The sequence below is a fragment of the Phyllostomus discolor genome, chromosome 14 (genome assembly GCF_004126475.2).
Source record: "Phyllostomus discolor isolate MPI-MPIP mPhyDis1 chromosome 14, mPhyDis1.pri.v3, whole genome shotgun sequence".
NCBI classification, from domain to species: domain Eukaryota; kingdom Metazoa; phylum Chordata; class Mammalia; order Chiroptera; family Phyllostomidae; genus Phyllostomus; species Phyllostomus discolor.
The window spans coordinates 18,010,176-18,026,979 of NC_040916.2; the positions used below are offsets into that span (position 1 = coordinate 18,010,176).

General features: G+C 35.4%; 1 protein-coding gene across 5 annotated transcripts in view; it reads right to left on the reverse strand.

Annotated features, from left to right (window-relative positions):
• The window catches only part of CEP350 (centrosomal protein 350), a 112,454-nt gene that overhangs the window by 74,282 nt on the left and 21,368 nt on the right, over positions 1-16,804 (reverse strand). For all 5 annotated transcript variants that reach the window (XM_036015010.1, XM_028530572.2, XM_036015009.1 and 2 more), the window contains 5 exons: positions 15,126-15,748; positions 10,450-10,563; positions 6,969-7,082; positions 3,007-3,153; positions 864-1,519 (listed from right to left, as the gene is read on the reverse strand). In XM_036015010.1, the coding sequence (XP_035870903.1) occupies positions 864-1,519; positions 3,007-3,153; positions 6,969-7,082; positions 10,450-10,563; positions 15,126-15,748 (1,654 nt within the window). The remainder of the gene's footprint in view (positions 1-863; positions 1,520-3,006; positions 3,154-6,968; positions 7,083-10,449; positions 10,564-15,125; positions 15,749-16,804) is intronic.

Consider the following 16,804-nt stretch of genomic DNA (forward strand, 5'->3'; position numbering starts at 1 on the left):
ACACCTCCTCAGGATTGTTGAAGTTCACTAAGCTTAAGTCTGGAGTATGTAGCTCATGGTACACAATGTTACCCTTATTATTCTTAAAAACATCAGCAATGCTCACAAAATCATCCCAATGAACTAGGATATTCTCTAATTTCAGCACAGATCACAAAATGGCTTTTCATTATCATACTCTAACTTCATTTGCTCAGTATACAATGAAAACTGGGCAGGGATATAACTAAGAGCAGTGATGAGACCAACTGAAATTAATAACAGAAAAATAGTAAAACTCTAATCCAATACTTATGTTCGATCACATTTATCAAATAACTTTTCATATACTCTATTTTGCCATGTATAATGCACACATTTTTACCCAAATTTTTGAGGGAAAAATAAGGATGCACACTATACATGGGTAGTACTAATTATGCACCTATATAAATGTTTTTAATTCTTTTATTTATGCTTATGCATTAAAAATGTAACTCTAGAAAGCAATTATGATATCCGTATGCAAAATAATACCCTGGAATATGATAATTTGCTTTGTTGACTTTATGACAAACTTGCAACTAAAGCAGTTTGTAAAACAAGTTATCTCAATATAAATAAGTAATTGAATTAAAAATTAAAACAAAAGATTTTTTTCCCTGAAAATGTGGGCCAAAAATGTGGGTGTTCATTATACACAGGAGTACATTATACACAGCAAAATACAGTATACACATTTCATGAAAGGTCTTCATTATTACAAATACTGTCTGAGCATATGTCTGAATATTAGGAATGGTTGGTAATTTTTAAACAGTATAGCAAATAAACTTTTCCTGACGATAAATCACTTCCCTTTGTATTTCTGCCACTACGATTACCTGTGTTTCCTGCATAACATGATGTGTCGGCTCCTCGAGCAACGTTTTTTCCAGGAGCAATTTGGAGTAAGTTTCCTGCAGTCGCCTGGTTGCTGATGGCTCAGGAGGAGGCACATTTTTTATTTTAGTAAAGGCTTCTTTCTGTTTCCGGTAGAGCTCCTGTAATCGTTTGTTCTTCTGCTCAGTGGCCTCTTTTTGAGCCTTCTTCTCTTCGTTTTGCTTCCTCTTCCTTTCCTCCTGCTGTCTAACAATGTACTGCCGTACCTCATCTGTGTCATAGTGGCGCTTTTTAGAAATAACAGGGGGATCTTCGTTAGCAGTGATTTTGTCAGGTTTTCTTTTTATTGGGCTATGACTCCTCGGGGCTTGTACTGCTGCTGACGACTTCTGATTCTGTAATTCTCTGGTCTCTTGTCTTAAAGCCTGAGCTGCCGAATCAAGCTGCAGGTCATCAAGAATTCCACGAATTTCAACAGGTAAAAAGTCCTTATTTAAGGCAATATCTTCCTCCTGTTTATTATCTGGAAGAGGCGGGGCTAATTTCTTTATATTATTTTCAGACCGTGCTCTACTTCTTGAACGCTCTGAGTTTCGTGGAAGATGTCTATGTGAAATATCCAATCTGGGATCAGATTCTGCTCTTCCAATATGACCCCCTGCAAAGAATGAACTGTTAGTGATATGTTAAAATTCTGTATTCTTTCCTAAAATTTATTGTATTCAAGAGAAAATTAGGGAATTTCACTTTATCTTAAACTTTAATTCAAATATCATAGAAAGTCTTCCGAAGAATATGACAGAGGGAAACAGAAACATCTTTTTTATAGCAGGAGAATTTCTATATTCTGAAACACGGTGCTTCCTTGGCATTTAAACAAATGCATCTTTTAATATTCTGAAACAAGGAGAGATATTATTATTGACACATTTAACTATTAACAGAGAAATACTATCAATATTTCTCTCTCTTGTACTTATTTAATGTTACTCTCCCTCCCAAACCCCCAGAAAGTTTGATAAAAAACCAACAATGTTAAGCTGTCACAACTCTCTAATGAATGACAGAAGGAAAAAATATTTAGGAAAACAATCATTTATCATCTAGACATTTGTTGATATGGCTTAATTTTAGACTGAGAATGCACATGAGTTTACAAGCTAAATGAAAGTGAAGAGGAGCACATACAAAATTTATATTGACTTATGTATATAAAATTATAGTTGCAATTGCATTTCTTACTGAGTCCATTCCAAAAGTTCAAATTAATGCAATATTGTTGCTGAAAAAAGAAAGCTGGCCTGTAGGTATTTATATTTCCTTTCCCAAAATTAGTATTCATGAAAAAGTAACTACTTACTGCAAATACCATTCAAGACATTTCAAAAAGAGAAAGTAAAAGACTCGAAGGTCAAACTAATCCTAGATCAAATTTTGCCACCCACTGTCTACATATTCAATTATCCCTCAGGGATTACTTCCTAACCTGCCAAATTAAAAGAAATAATAATTTTGTGGGTGTGTGCCTGTGTTTGTGTACGTAGGGATGAGAGAGGTCAGATGTGATTCTCTTAAGGTCCCTAAAAGTCTAATAATATTTGGTTAAATGATGCTTTGCTATTCACAAAGACAGAGTATGTAATTAACATAAGAAACAATTCTTTTTTTCCAGGATAAATATTTCAATAAAATATTTAAAAGAAAGATTAATGTCAAAACTTATGATGAAAAAAATCAGAATTTCATATAAAGACAGGATCAGAGATTACAGCGAGCAGAGAACACAGCTCCCAGACCAGTGATAAGATTTAGTTATCAAACCACATGACTGCAGTTTGCATATAATTTAGAGGTTTCCACCATACTTAGAATTCACTCAATTTTAAGCTCTTAAGCAATCACTGGGGTTTAATATCTTTTCTTAAATATTCTTCATAAAGATCACCATAACACCTCTGTGTAGAAATTATCCAGACAAGCCCAGTAGAATATCTTTTTTTCTCAGCTACATTCACAATTGTACATAGAAAGACACAAAGCATTCCCAAAAGAGTATTTTCACCCTAAGTACTTATTATACAAGCAACTTTTCATTGTTTTTCTCAATTTTAATCACTAAGATAATGTAATAATTTGATTACTTACCAGATTTAGTAGTTCTTTCTCTTCCACTTCTGTCACTTGATGCTGTTCTTCGCTCTCTTTGCTCCATTTTGGGTGCAGGTCCCAGAATCTTCTTCACTAATTTTTGTCCATCTCGCCAAGAAGATGTACTGATCAGATGACTGCCACCTGAAATACATGCACACTGCACTGAATCTGAAATGTAAGTTTTAGCTCTGAGAATTATATGCCTACTCAGTCATACAGGGTTTCCAGTAATCTTATGCTTATCTTATGCCAACATTAAAGAGTTTACAATCAACTTTTATTTTTAACCCTAAGTCTCCAAAATCAATGAACAGTTTGCTTAAATCTTGATTTATCCATACACCTCAAATAACTGTAAAATGCTCTGAAAGTACAAATATTAACAATGATAACTGAAACCTCAAAAATTAGGTCACTGAATCCAACAATTTTGGCACAGAACAAAAATATGTCAACTACATTAAGTGTTTGGTTTATCAATACTAGCACGGTTTCTGGCACAAAGTAAAATGAGCATTTGCCAAACAAACAAATGACTTAACCTAAGTGCAGGAAAAAAACTGAGAAAAAAAAAAAAAAATATATATATATATAACAGTTAACCGTGACTACCTTTGGAGGGGATAATATTACAGAAAAATTACACATTAAATTTTACAAATATATACCAAACTACATACTACTTTTTTATACATAAAATGATATTTAAAAATAAACACTATCAACATTTCAACTGTCCTAATTATACAATTTTATAAAAATAAAAGAATGTTCAAATAAATATATCTGTTTGCCAGGAGGAAATCTTTTCATTTACTATTTTCATATTGTAAAAAAATTAAAATTAGACCATCACCTTAAAAAAAAAGATATAAAAGATTGTTCAGAAAACAGAAACCATAAAAATATATATATGTATACTTAAATGCAAAGTAATAGAAGAAATGGAATATGATCTCACCTTTCAGTGGAACCTAATCAACAAACAAGCAAGCAAAAAAGAACCAGAGAGACATGAAAATAAAGAACGAACTGGCAGTGACCAGAGGAGGGGAGGATAACGGGGAAAGAAGAGGGAGGGGCAAGCGCAGGAACATGTGCAAAGGGCCCAGGGGCAAGAACGATGGGGTAGGGACTGTCTTTGGGAAAGGGGGTTGGACGGGGCAGGGAGGAGCAATGGGAGGAAAATGGGAACAACTGTAACTGAACAATTTAAAAATTTGAATAAAAATAATAAAGTATTTTATTTATTTTTAGCTTATTGATTTTTAGGGAGAGAGAAGGGAGAAACACCAGTTTGTTGTTCTATTTATTTATGCATTCATTGGTTGATTCTTTTTTTTTTAAGATTTTGTTTATTTATTTTTAGAGAGAGGGGAAGGGAAGGAAAAAGAGAGGGAGAGAAATATTAGTGTGTAGTTGCCTCTTGAGCAGCCCCTACTGGGGACCTGGCCTGCAACCCAGGAATGTGCCCTGACTGGGAATTGAACTAGTGACCCTTTGGTTCGCAGAATAAAGTAGTATTTTAAACCTAATTAAATTTGAAAAATAGATTTTTACATTGATTGTCAATGCTGGTAAAATTATAATAAAATCATTCTATTTATGCAGTGATTGTTGAAACATAAGTGGGTATAGTTTCTTTATTTTAAAATAAACGTAGTATTACATGTCAAGAATCCCAAAAGTGCTCACCTTGCTCAAAAAATCCAAGAAACAGCATATTAATAGAAGTAATACAAAATAAAAAATAAAAATGTTCACTGTATCATTTTTAATAATATCAGAAGTAACCTAAATGTTAAAGAATAGTAAATGGTTAATTAAACTAGTTATGTTTCCAACAGACAGAGTATTGTGTGGTCATTTCAAACAACAATTTCCATAAGAAATGACAGAAATGTTCTGTGGAAATTTTGTAACAGAAAAAGTTATAATTTTATGTATATAATGATATTTATATACCATTATTTTAAAATTATTATAAGGAAGTACACAATATAATGCTAGTACTTTAAGTAAGGGTAGTGGTTTTTTGTGTTTTCTCCTACTTTTCAAGCTTTTGGTCATGGTATTTTAACTGTATAATAAAAGACATTACATTTAGAGTTTCTTTAAATAGGACTTTTAATTTAAAAGTTTAAATGAAAGTATTGTTTTAATGAATATATCTATTATAGAGAAACATGAACTATAAATGTGTGCTATTTATTTTAGCAAAGAAATATTTTTCACCTTGTTATTAACCTTAAACAGTCTATCTAAAATATTTAAAAGGTTTGAAGCCTATTGCTCAATCTATAAAAAAACTTTATGTTCTTAAGCAAAATGAGAAAACAGGCCTCTCTTCAATTTCAGCTTAATCTTCTGAATCAAAAGCAAGCAACCATGAATATACTGGGCAGTTATTTATAAATGCTGGCTTCTGAATCTGCTGGGTGGTTATTTCTAAATTCTGGCTTTCTAGAATAGTCTCATGCAGTCATTGGTAGAAAAAGAGGACTTTCGCTATAAATAAACTATTAATACAGTTTTTGCACATTTAATGATGCTCTGTCTCAGTCGTCACCCCAGTGCACAAATGGAAATTCGCTCACCGCACACTGGACAAATACATTCCAAGTCACAGTGGTTCCAGTGTTTCATTTCCAACTGTGCTCCTGACAACAGTATTACATAGTATTTCATGAAAAAATAACATGGATTATTTTTTAACATAAGAATTAGTTTAGTTTACATTCAGATGATTCATGCTCCTATAAAGTTTTATTTTTTATTTGTGTACAGTGAGGGTCATTCTCTTATGACAGCTAAAGTTAACAATGGGTGTCACAAAATATGTTATTTGCCACTGTGGTAACTAATCTATGACCAGAAAAACAAGTGCCTGGTCAAAAACCAGAGCTCCACCACCCCTGCTCTCTTTCCACAGACCCTGCACATCCCCTATCACACACGCATCATCCTTCATTCTAGCTCTGAATCCACTGTTTTCCTGACAAAATCATAAACTCCAAAAAGGCAGGGGCTCTGTGCATCTTGCTTACCAATTTTCTAAGCTTAGTACAGCACAATGCCTCACATATAGCAAGTGCTCAAAAATGTCTGCATCATGAATGCATGTATGAATGATTGATTCAAAATGTCTCAGAGCTGAAAGTGACAAGTCCCCAATTTTCTTCACTCTCTCTTGGCCCAAATTACTCAATGACATAAATACTGCATACTAAATAGCCATTTTCAGTATAGCCAGAAATAATAATAATTATTATTAATGACTCAATCCTAACATTTGACCGCTTACCATATGCCAGGTGCTACGCTGGGTGCTTTAGGTATTATTTCAGTTCTCACAACAACCCCATGAGAAGCATTACTGCCTTCCCTTTTGCACATGGGAAAAATGAAGGGTACTAACACCACTCATTTACCAAAGGAACAAAGCTAGGTTACAAATCTGGGCTACCTGGATCGAGCGTGAAATGCTGGTCACTATGGAACTAGGGAATTCTTTTTCTTTCCCAGTCTTGACCTGTTCAGAGTCCAGCCTGACCACTACAAGCCTGGACTGCCACACTTTCCTTAGTGACATTCATAAGCAATCCCTTTGTATACAAAAGTTCACTATAGAAAAATCATTACCTTTAACCTGATTGATTTCTATGAAGAATGATAGAAAAAACTGGGGGGTGATAGATATAATCAGTATCATGGTGAACATATGGCTTCATGGGTATATACATATACAAAAACTTATCGAACTATATGTTCTAACTACATATAAATTATGATATGTCAATTAAATACACATACACAAAATAATGACACGCAAACTGTATTCCATTTTCCTATGTGCCAAACAATGAGAACATCTAGGTAACAGACACTTATTTCCATGTACATGCCAGTTCAGTAATACTTAACTTTAGGGGGTACATGGCATGGAAAAAACTAACCTGTTTTGCATTCTGGACTTGAAAATTGTGCTACCTTTTGGACTTTTCGTACTGGCTTGACCGCTTTCTTCTCTTTACTTTTTTCAGCAGGTTTCTCTTTCACAGAGATATCATCTGAAAGGCAGAAATAGCAAATATTACAATGATTCCTACCCACTCACTCATCCTCCCCCCAGGATGAAAAATCAGCATAAGGTATATGATTCAGGTAAAGAGAAAGAAACCTTCACTAAGGCTATGTCCATGACCCATAAGCTACCAACGCCAACTCCTCTTATGAAAAGGTCTAAAGGTTACTACTGCTCTACCGTTCAGTTCCAATTCTTTGTGTTTATTTACTAACACTCCCCCCCCTCCCCGCTGAAAACACTGGAGAAATTTAACTTGTTTTCACAAACTGAAAGAAAGCGCAACTAATGCTTTCCAACCCAGGATCCACAGTATTTATAGAATCTCAGAGGTAGGCACTTTCTCAGATTCCAATTTCATTTAAAAATTCCTACATAACTGGGATATTTGTGAACTTCTAAAATAAAACTTCGTAAAATACTCAATATAATATTCCTAAATTAGGCCCTTTTATGGTTATGCTAGTGAAATATGTGAAGGTATTTCATATATAAATTACTCACTAATTTTTTTTCAGTTCTAATAAAGGAATATATAAAGGGGTAGGTTTACATAATACAAATAAATAATAAATAAACAACAATACAGGAATAAACTGTTTTATGTATTCACTACTGTAAACCTACTTTTGTCCACCCCCATGTGTGTAAGTTAACCTCCATTACAGATCTACATAAACATACTTTAAAATACATACAGCACTGCATTCTGGGCAAGTGGAAGGAAGTATGAGTCAAGGCTCTAAGGCAAGAGCATACCTAGTGTCTACGGAACAGCAGGAGGCCACCGTGCAAGAGGCGAAGAGGAAAGCTGTAATAGCCAGGGTCAGAGACATAGCTGAGGGCCAGACCGCGTAGGGCTTTATAGGTCATTATAAGAACTTTGAGTTTTATTCAAGAATGAGATGGAAAGTTTTTGGGAGATTTTGAGCAAAGGAGCAATACAATCTCAATTAAATATTAACAAGCCTCCTCTAACACCTGCGAAGAGAACAAACTCAGATGAAACACAGAAGGAGGGAGACCAGTTAGAAGGCTACTGCAGTAATCTGGACAAGAGCCTGATGGTGGCTCAGACCTAGGTGACAGTGACAGAGGCAGGCTAAGTAGTGGTTTTTAGATGTATTTCAGGCAATATTAGAAATAAGGCATAAGGAGAACATGGGGGTCAAGAGGCTAGAATAATTAGAATAGATTACCTGAGATGGAGAGACTACCAGAGGAGTAGGTTTAAGGGGTGTACGTACAGCAACCCCATCTAGTTAGTCAGCTACATTTCAGACATATTAAGCTTAAGAAACCTATTATACACCCAAAGGGAGATCTGGAGTTAGCAGCTGGATATAAGAGCCTGAGTTCAGAGGTAAAGTCTGGACCAGAGGCATAAATTTGGGAATCAACAACAACAAATATATTTAAAGCTCTGAGATGAGATAAGCTTGTCTTATGTGTATGTAGATAATTAAAAGCCCTCCCCCTGCCAAAAAAAAAAAGAAAGAAAGAAAAAAAGAAAGAAAGCAGGAGGGGGAGGAAGAGGAAGAAGAGAGGGGGACAGATCCATGTACTGAGAATGGGACGTGCCAATATTTAGAGGTCAGGAATGGGACGTGCCAATATTTAGAGGTAAGCTTGTCTTGTGTGTATGTAGATAATTAAAAGCCCTCCCCCTGCGAAAGAAAGAAAGAAAGAAAAGAAAAGAAAAGAAAAGAAAAGAAAAGAAAAGAAAAGAAAAGAAAAGAAAAGAAAGCAAGCAGGAGGGGGAGGAAGAGGAGAGGGGGACAGATCCATGTACTGAGAATGGGACGTGCCAATATTTAGAGGTCAGGGTGTCGATTGGGAAAAAAACTGAAAACGAGCAACTTAAACTTAGGAGGAAAACCAAACACTCATGGTGGTATCCTGAATGTCAAGTAAAGAGTTTCAATCTTGTCCAGTATTCCTGAGAGATGACAAATCAGAATTAAACACTGGTTTTAGCAACATGGAAGTCACTGATAATCTTGACAACAGCAGTTCACAGAGAAGTAGGAGCAAACACCTAAGAGAAAGGACCCAAGAGTGACAGGGAGGAGAAAAATTAGAGACAGTGAGTACAGGGAAACTTTTGGAAGTTTTACTGAAAATAGGAGATGAGAAGGGCAGTCGTTGAAGACAGCAGGGTCAAGACAGGGGTCCTTGTATGATGGCTGAAACGGCAGCATGTTATCAAACAGTGTGTTGACAGAATGACCTTGTAGAGAGAGAGCACTTGATGATGTAAAAGGAAGGAAACATGCTCAAGTTGTGTTCTTAAAGACACAAGAGCACATGGACCTTACAACACAAGCGGATGAACTGGTCTTCGCCATGAGCACAGAGTTCATCATCTACCATAACACGAGTGTAACAGACAAACCTTTTTAAGACTTCTTTGACATACAGCATTCTACTTGTCTATAATGATACTGTCCTATGAAGTATATTGTTATTACCCCTATTTTTCAGATGAGAAAACCAAGGAAGAGAGGTTATGTAACACAGGTAGTATACAGAGCTAATTAAGTGACAGAGCCCAATTTGAACCCTTCTAAGCTAATTCCCAAACCTTTACTGTTAACTAAATACAGTGTTCCAATAACAGTGGAAAAGGTAGACTAAACACTTAATGCCACAAAATTTATTAGTAGAATCTCCATGGGGGCTTCCTAGAAAAATCTCAGGCTTTACTGTCCAAGTTGGCTTTGAATACTGGCTTCAATTCTTAACTGCTCTATGCAACCTTGGGAAAATTACTCTTTGAGTCTCTCTTTCCTCAACTGTAAAAAATACAGAATACTAAATACCCAACATCTTGTCCAAAATCATACTAGATGTTCAATACATAGTAACATTTTGAGTATGACCTTATTTCCTTCTTCTAATCTTCCAGAAGTTCCTCACATTTCCAATTCTCTAACATAATTCCCTTCCTAAAAGGTTCCCTTTTCTTTCTGCATTTTGCCCCTATGTTAGTATCTTATCTGCTGCCCGTGAAATTACTGACCACTTCAAACATCTAAGGGGTCTAGTAAAAATGAACTTCAACTAGACTGCTATATTTTCTTCAAATCAGACAGGCCCCACTCTGAAAGTCCTTCAGTTTAAAAATAGCCTTGTTTCTGTCTCATCAGCCATGTGTGCTAATTTTAACCCTGGAGCAGAGCCTAGAAGCTAAGGGAGCCTTATGACAGACCAAAAACCACCACTACTTTAATATACCATGTAGTGAGAAAAGGGAAATATCTTTAGCTTGGTGGCCATTTTATGTTTAAATATTTTCAGTTAGATAGCATGCATGATGAAACACTCAAACCCTTAGAAAGCTCTCCTCTCACCTGCAAAGTGAAGTGCTAAGTCTCGATACAGTTCTCTGCTCATGTTTTGAAACTCGGCCTCTTGCCACACTTTGCCATCGGGTGTTCGAATCCTGGTCTCTGAAGGATTGAAACCTAATACATGCCAAAAGTACAGAACATTCTTATCAAAGCTGCCTTATAAGTATTGTTTGTCATACTCTTTTTTAAATGAGATACAATTAACAAAGTATAAAGTTCACTCTTTTAAAGTGTACAACTCAGTGGTTTGCAGTATATTTACAAAGTTATACAACTATCACCATCTAGTTCCAGAGCATTTCATCCCCCTGAGAAGAAGCCCTGTACACATTAGCCATCACTCCCCACGCTCCCATCTCTATTCTCTGGAAACTGCTAATCTACTTTCTGTCTTTACGGATTTGCCTATTCTGGACATTTCATGTAAACAGAATCATACTATCCATGACCTTTTGTGTCTGGCTTCTTCACCTAGTACGATGTTTCCAGTGTTCATCCACTGTATAACATGTATCAAAGCTTTATTCCTTTTTATTGTAGAACGATATTCCATTGTACCGATGTACCAACGTTTATGATCTATTCATCACCTGATGAACATTTGGGGGTATTTATTTTTTGGCTATTATTAATAATGCTGCTATGAACATTTGTGTACAAGTTTTTGTGTGGACATATGTTTTCAATTCCCTTGGGTATTATACCTAGGAGTGGAATAGCTGGGTCATATGGTAACTCTGTTTAACTTTTTGAGGAGTTGCCAAAATGTTTTCTAAAATAGTTGCACCATTTTACATTCTCCCCAGCAATATATGAGGGTTCCAATTTCTCCACATCCTCAACAACACTTGTCATTGTCTGTCTTTTTTATTACAGTCACCCTAGCAGGTATGAAATGGTATCTCAATTGTGGTTTTGATTTGCAGTTCCCTAGTAACTAATAATGCTGGGCAGCTTTATAAGCTTTTAAGAGAAGAATGCATAATTAGCTACCACACAATGTGTTGACAAATACTATTTGGAAAAAGCAAGCTTCGATGAGATAAAGCAATACACAGTACATTTGTTCAAAAAAGACTACAAATGGAGAAAGACTAAATTAAGTGATTAAAAATGCTAATCATAAATTACAAAGTTCAGAGACATAAACTATCTGTCTCAAGACTAAAAGAAAGACTGCACTACTTAGTCTCTTCTTTGAAGACAGGCATTAATTGCTAACATCTGTCTGATTTTGCCTATGGCTAAACTAATGGACCAGTTGTTGCCTACATAGGCAAAGTGCACCCAAAGTGTGAAAAATGTATCTTTGAAACATACTTGTCCAATTTCTCAAAAACCATTACACATGTGCTTTTTCCTAGTTCTGAATTCCTACTTCAAATTTATCACTACTCTTTAAGAAATACACTGAACCTGGAGTGTTACTATACAAAACAATAAAACAATGAATAGGGATGTTACCCAGAGCAGTGCAAAGATTTATAGGTTCAGATGGTTCAACTTATCGAAAACTTGACAGCCAATAAATATTTGTAAAATTAAATCTAAGAATATAAAGAATAAATTCAAACTGAAATTGGTAAAAGCACTTTAGAGGTGTTAGATGAAATGTACTAGTAAGTTAATTTCATGTCTAATAGTAAATAATCTATTCAGCTCCTGGGCATAATAGCATAAACTTAATTTCACCTAACATTTGTGGCAAGGGGCACACAATTATACCTATATCTGTTTAAGAAAAAAACTTACATAGTGTCCTGTCTGTTATAAACTAGTTTGTAATAAGAAAGTGTAGCAATTACATGCAAGTCTCCCTCTCTATCGAGACTTGTCTTCATCGTCAACCGCCTCCCATCTCTCTACATTTAACCCTATGATTCTTTCTCCTCTCCCCTTTAAGAACTATTTATCTGCATGAGAGCCTTTCTTTATGTTTGCATCTTTACTTGTAAGTTAACGTCAAGAAGCTTTCAATGTCTATATCAGTTTCTCTTTCCATCCTCCAGTCTTTATTTCCATTCTTTCTCCATTTTTTCTTACTAGTTGAATTGATGGAATAGAATAAAAAATTTACGGGGCACTTCTGCCCAAGACATTAGATTAGGCCCTGAAATAAAGTAAGGATGACTTATACAGGCTCTTAACATTCATGGGCATTTATACCAGGAAAAAAAAAAAGATGTGCAAACAACTAAGTATAAGACAAGAAAGAGCCCTGGCTGGCGTAGCTCAGTGGATTGAGCGCGGGCTGCGAACCAGGCACTGAGGGTTCGATTCCCAGCCAGGGCACATGCCTAGGTTGCAGGCCACAACCCCCAGCAACCACACACACATTGATGTTTCTCTCTCTCTCTCTCTCTCTCCCCTTCCCTTCCCTCTCTAAAAATAAATAAAATCTTAAAAAAAAAAAAAAAAAAAAAGACAAGAAAGAATCACATAAACACCATTTCTGTTCGATACTTCAAATTTTAAAGCAGAATCACAGAATATTTCTAAAGTCTCCTTAAAATAAAGCACACAAAAACATAAATGAAAAACCAAGTATAAATGGGTTTAGTATGCTAACAACTGTATTAAAAAAAAGAGAAAGAAACTAAATAAACTCTCTCTTTTTTCTATGTATGCAAAAATTATTTGGGAAAAAATATCTCTGGAAAATACACAGTAACCTCCAGAAAAGGGACTAAGTGGGTGGGGCAAAGAGCTTTTGAAGGTCCACCCTTTTCATCTTTTGACTTCTGAATGAAGTGAATTTTTATTATGCATTTGAACAAATGAAACTTTCACTTTAGATTTTTGTAAATTATTAAATAGCATATGGATTCAAACTGACCATCTTAACTTTGCCTTAGTAGAATAGCTGGAATTTCAGAACTTGAACTTCTGAAACAAACAAATCTTAAATGTACCATATGCATTTAATAGGTCTGATACAAGTATAGCAAAAGTTTTGGATAATCACTCACTATCTCAGAACCAACAGGAACATTTTGACCCCACCATTGCTATTTGCTCTGTCAACAGTGTGGACAATTATTACATGGTACACAACTAACTAAAGGATGAAGAGATTTTTATTAATAATGCATCAGACCAATCACGGGTAACAGAGCAATTTTTTTTCAGTATTCTTTCTAAAGGGAACTGCTCACGCCCTGGTTGGTGTGGCTCAGTGGACTGACTGCCGGACTGCAAAGCAAAGGGTTGCCAGTTCGATTCCCAGTCAGGGCACATGCCTGGGTTGCAGGCCAGGTCCCCAGTAGAGGGCACATGAGAGGCAACCACACACTGATGTTTCTCTCCCTCTCTTTCTCCTTCCCTTCCCCTTTCTCTAAAAATAAATTAAATCTTAAAGAAAAAAATAAAAATAAAAATAAAAATAAAAATAAAAATAACGGGAATTGCTAGCCCTGGCTGGCGTAGCTCAGTGGATTGAGCACGGGCTGCGAACCAAAGTGTTGCAAGTTCGATTCCCAGTCAGGGTACATGCCTGGGCTGCAGGCCATGACCCCCAGCAACCCCACATTGATGCTTCTTTCAATAAAAATAAAATAAAATAAAATCTTTAAAAAAATTTAAAAATAAAGGGAATTGCTCAAGATTTCATCACAAATTAGCTAGAATAAAATGCAAATTACCCATTTTTATCTAATTTACAATGGATATCACTAATAAAACATAACAAGCAACAAGATAAAGCTGGTAACTATTCTAACTGTACACAGTAAAATTTATTCTGCAGGAAAAAATAACTAAAGACACCTCAGGACTGAAAATTTAAAAAGGGGTCAGAGAAAAATTAGACTCAGTAGAAATACAAAACACAACTGACTACAGCAAAAACTGTCTTGGTTTGTTCATAACTTAAAATTAACAGAAGAAACAAATTTTGACAATATTTGATCTTCATACATTTATCTAGAAAAAAATGAACTTTAAAAAATATGCACAAAAGAAAGGTTACAAAGGCAGAAGTTTTCATGACAAAAGTCTAACACAGACTAACCTGATCTATGAATTAACTCTTTATTAGAAACTTTACATGATGACCCTAGGAAATTAATTTCAGGAACATAAAAACACAAACTCCTTAAAACCACTATACATAAACACTTGAGCTGGCTAAAAACAGAAATTCTCTCTGAAAACCTTTTTCTCAATGGAAATCTATTACTGTTGGTATAAATGTGACTTAAATATTTTTCTTAAACACAGGGGAAAAAAACTCATGTTAAAACTTGAAAGTTAAAATAACATGAACCAAATGTCAGTGCCAAAATATTCTGTAACCAAATATTAATTCAAACTGATTGAATTATCTTTTAAATATTATTTCTGAAAGAATTCCTAATAACAATGCAAATACAATGACAGAGTAAGAGAATACTCTTTCAGTTCTCTGAAAATGTACTAGCTCTTATTTCCTCTTCTGTTCATCTTATTAAATGTTCATATAGTGGGCCTGCTGGACTGATTAAAAATTCCAATTCTGGGCTCTATCCGCAGAAATTCTGATTTAAGTCCAAGGTAGGATCCAGAAGCCTGTATTTTTAACCTGCTCCTTGAATTAATTTCTTATCTGTTCTAAAGAGGATCACCTCTACGCAAACACATTGGGAGGAGACGGGGGATGAGGAGGCAGAAAGAGAAAGACACAAGGACTGGTCACAAACCTTTATACACAGGAGCAGGCGGTGCTGTTGCCACTTTCCTGACTTTCGCGGTCACTGAGCTATCAACATTAACAACCATTACTGGGTGGTCAGCGTGACCCAGATTCTGGCCCCGGCCACTTGTTTCTTCTGAGTGTTCCCACTGTTTCCTAATCCGCTCCTTGAGTTTTTCCAGTTTGACATCATGTTGTCGCCTCTTTAAGATATCTAATCTTTGGGAATTAGAAGTACTAGTAGAAGAGGGAGAAGAGTCAGCCAGCTGTAACACTTTCGGATCGACATCATGGCCCGAGTTACTGACAGAAGCCTTCAGATTGTTCTCATTTCCTTTTGTCCTATTAGGCTTTTCTTCCTCAGTTCTCACAGGAGCTGCCATCTTAATCAAACTCTCAGAATTTTGCAATGCATCAATTGCTGGTCGATCATTTAAAAACCTAACAACAGTATCATTGATGACAGATGATTGGGAACTTTCAAAATCACAGCAACGTATATTTCGTTCTTCTCGATTGCTTACCATCCGATTCCCACTCTCAGGCTTTTCTTCATTAACATCCACACAATATACATGCTTGGACTCTAAAGGGCTGGGGCTTATATTGGAAGGTAGGCCATGAATTTCCCTATAATTAAAAGATAATAAGTTTTAAATAAAAAGTACAAAAAACAGTCGAACTAAAACTAGCCTTAAAAATGGTGAACTCTAAAGTAAAATTAGAGACCAAACCCCCCCAGAAATTCCAGAAAGTTAAAACTAATAAAACAATTACTAATATTAAGACTCAATGACCCCTCTATCAAGTTCTAAATCATAATCTGCATATTATAAAATAAGAAAAATGCAAAAGATGTCTGGAGAAAGTTCCTTAAGAATGCCAGAAAACAGGGTTACAATCTGATTTTGGATATTCACTTGAGACCTTATACCAAAATGTGTATTTTACTCCTTTACTGGCATTTCATATGTGTAACTTCTAAATAATGTACCAAATTAACAAATAGACAGAACAGAAATAAAGTAAAGGTACAATAAATATTTTCCTTCAAATACATGTGGTTAGTAAATTCAAACCTCTCTGAACCACCGACCACTTTTTTGGCAGCTTCAAACCATGTAAAGCAAACCTAGAAATTTCAGAGTAAGCAAAAGGACTAAATACAGCCAAAGTGCATATCACAAAGTCCATATTCTCTATTCATAAAAACACTAGCAAAGTCTTCCTTCAGAGACTATTTTTATTTTACACATCATTCCAATAAGTTATATTTTAGGAACAGAACCAGCTTATTAAGAGAGAGGTTTAATGAAGACAAAAATGCCTCAGCAGTAAGAAGAGCATTTGAATCACGATAAAACACCCAACAAAACTGCAAAAGCACACAAAACAACGACCGGGACCTGCTACATCTGAAAGAGCCGACGTCAGCCACATGTGGCTATTGTGCACTTCAAGTGTGGCTAATCCAACTTGTGATGTTCTATCCTGTAAATTACATGATTCAAAAGATTTAAAACAACAGAAGAATGTAAAACATCTCTCTGTGTGTATGTAACTACTAAAAATGTTTATATTACACATGTGGGCACATTAATGGGTCTATTGTATAGCACTGATCTAGATGTTCTGTTTAAAGGCATAAAACTCTGCCACAAAAATTATTACCACATAACATGGTGA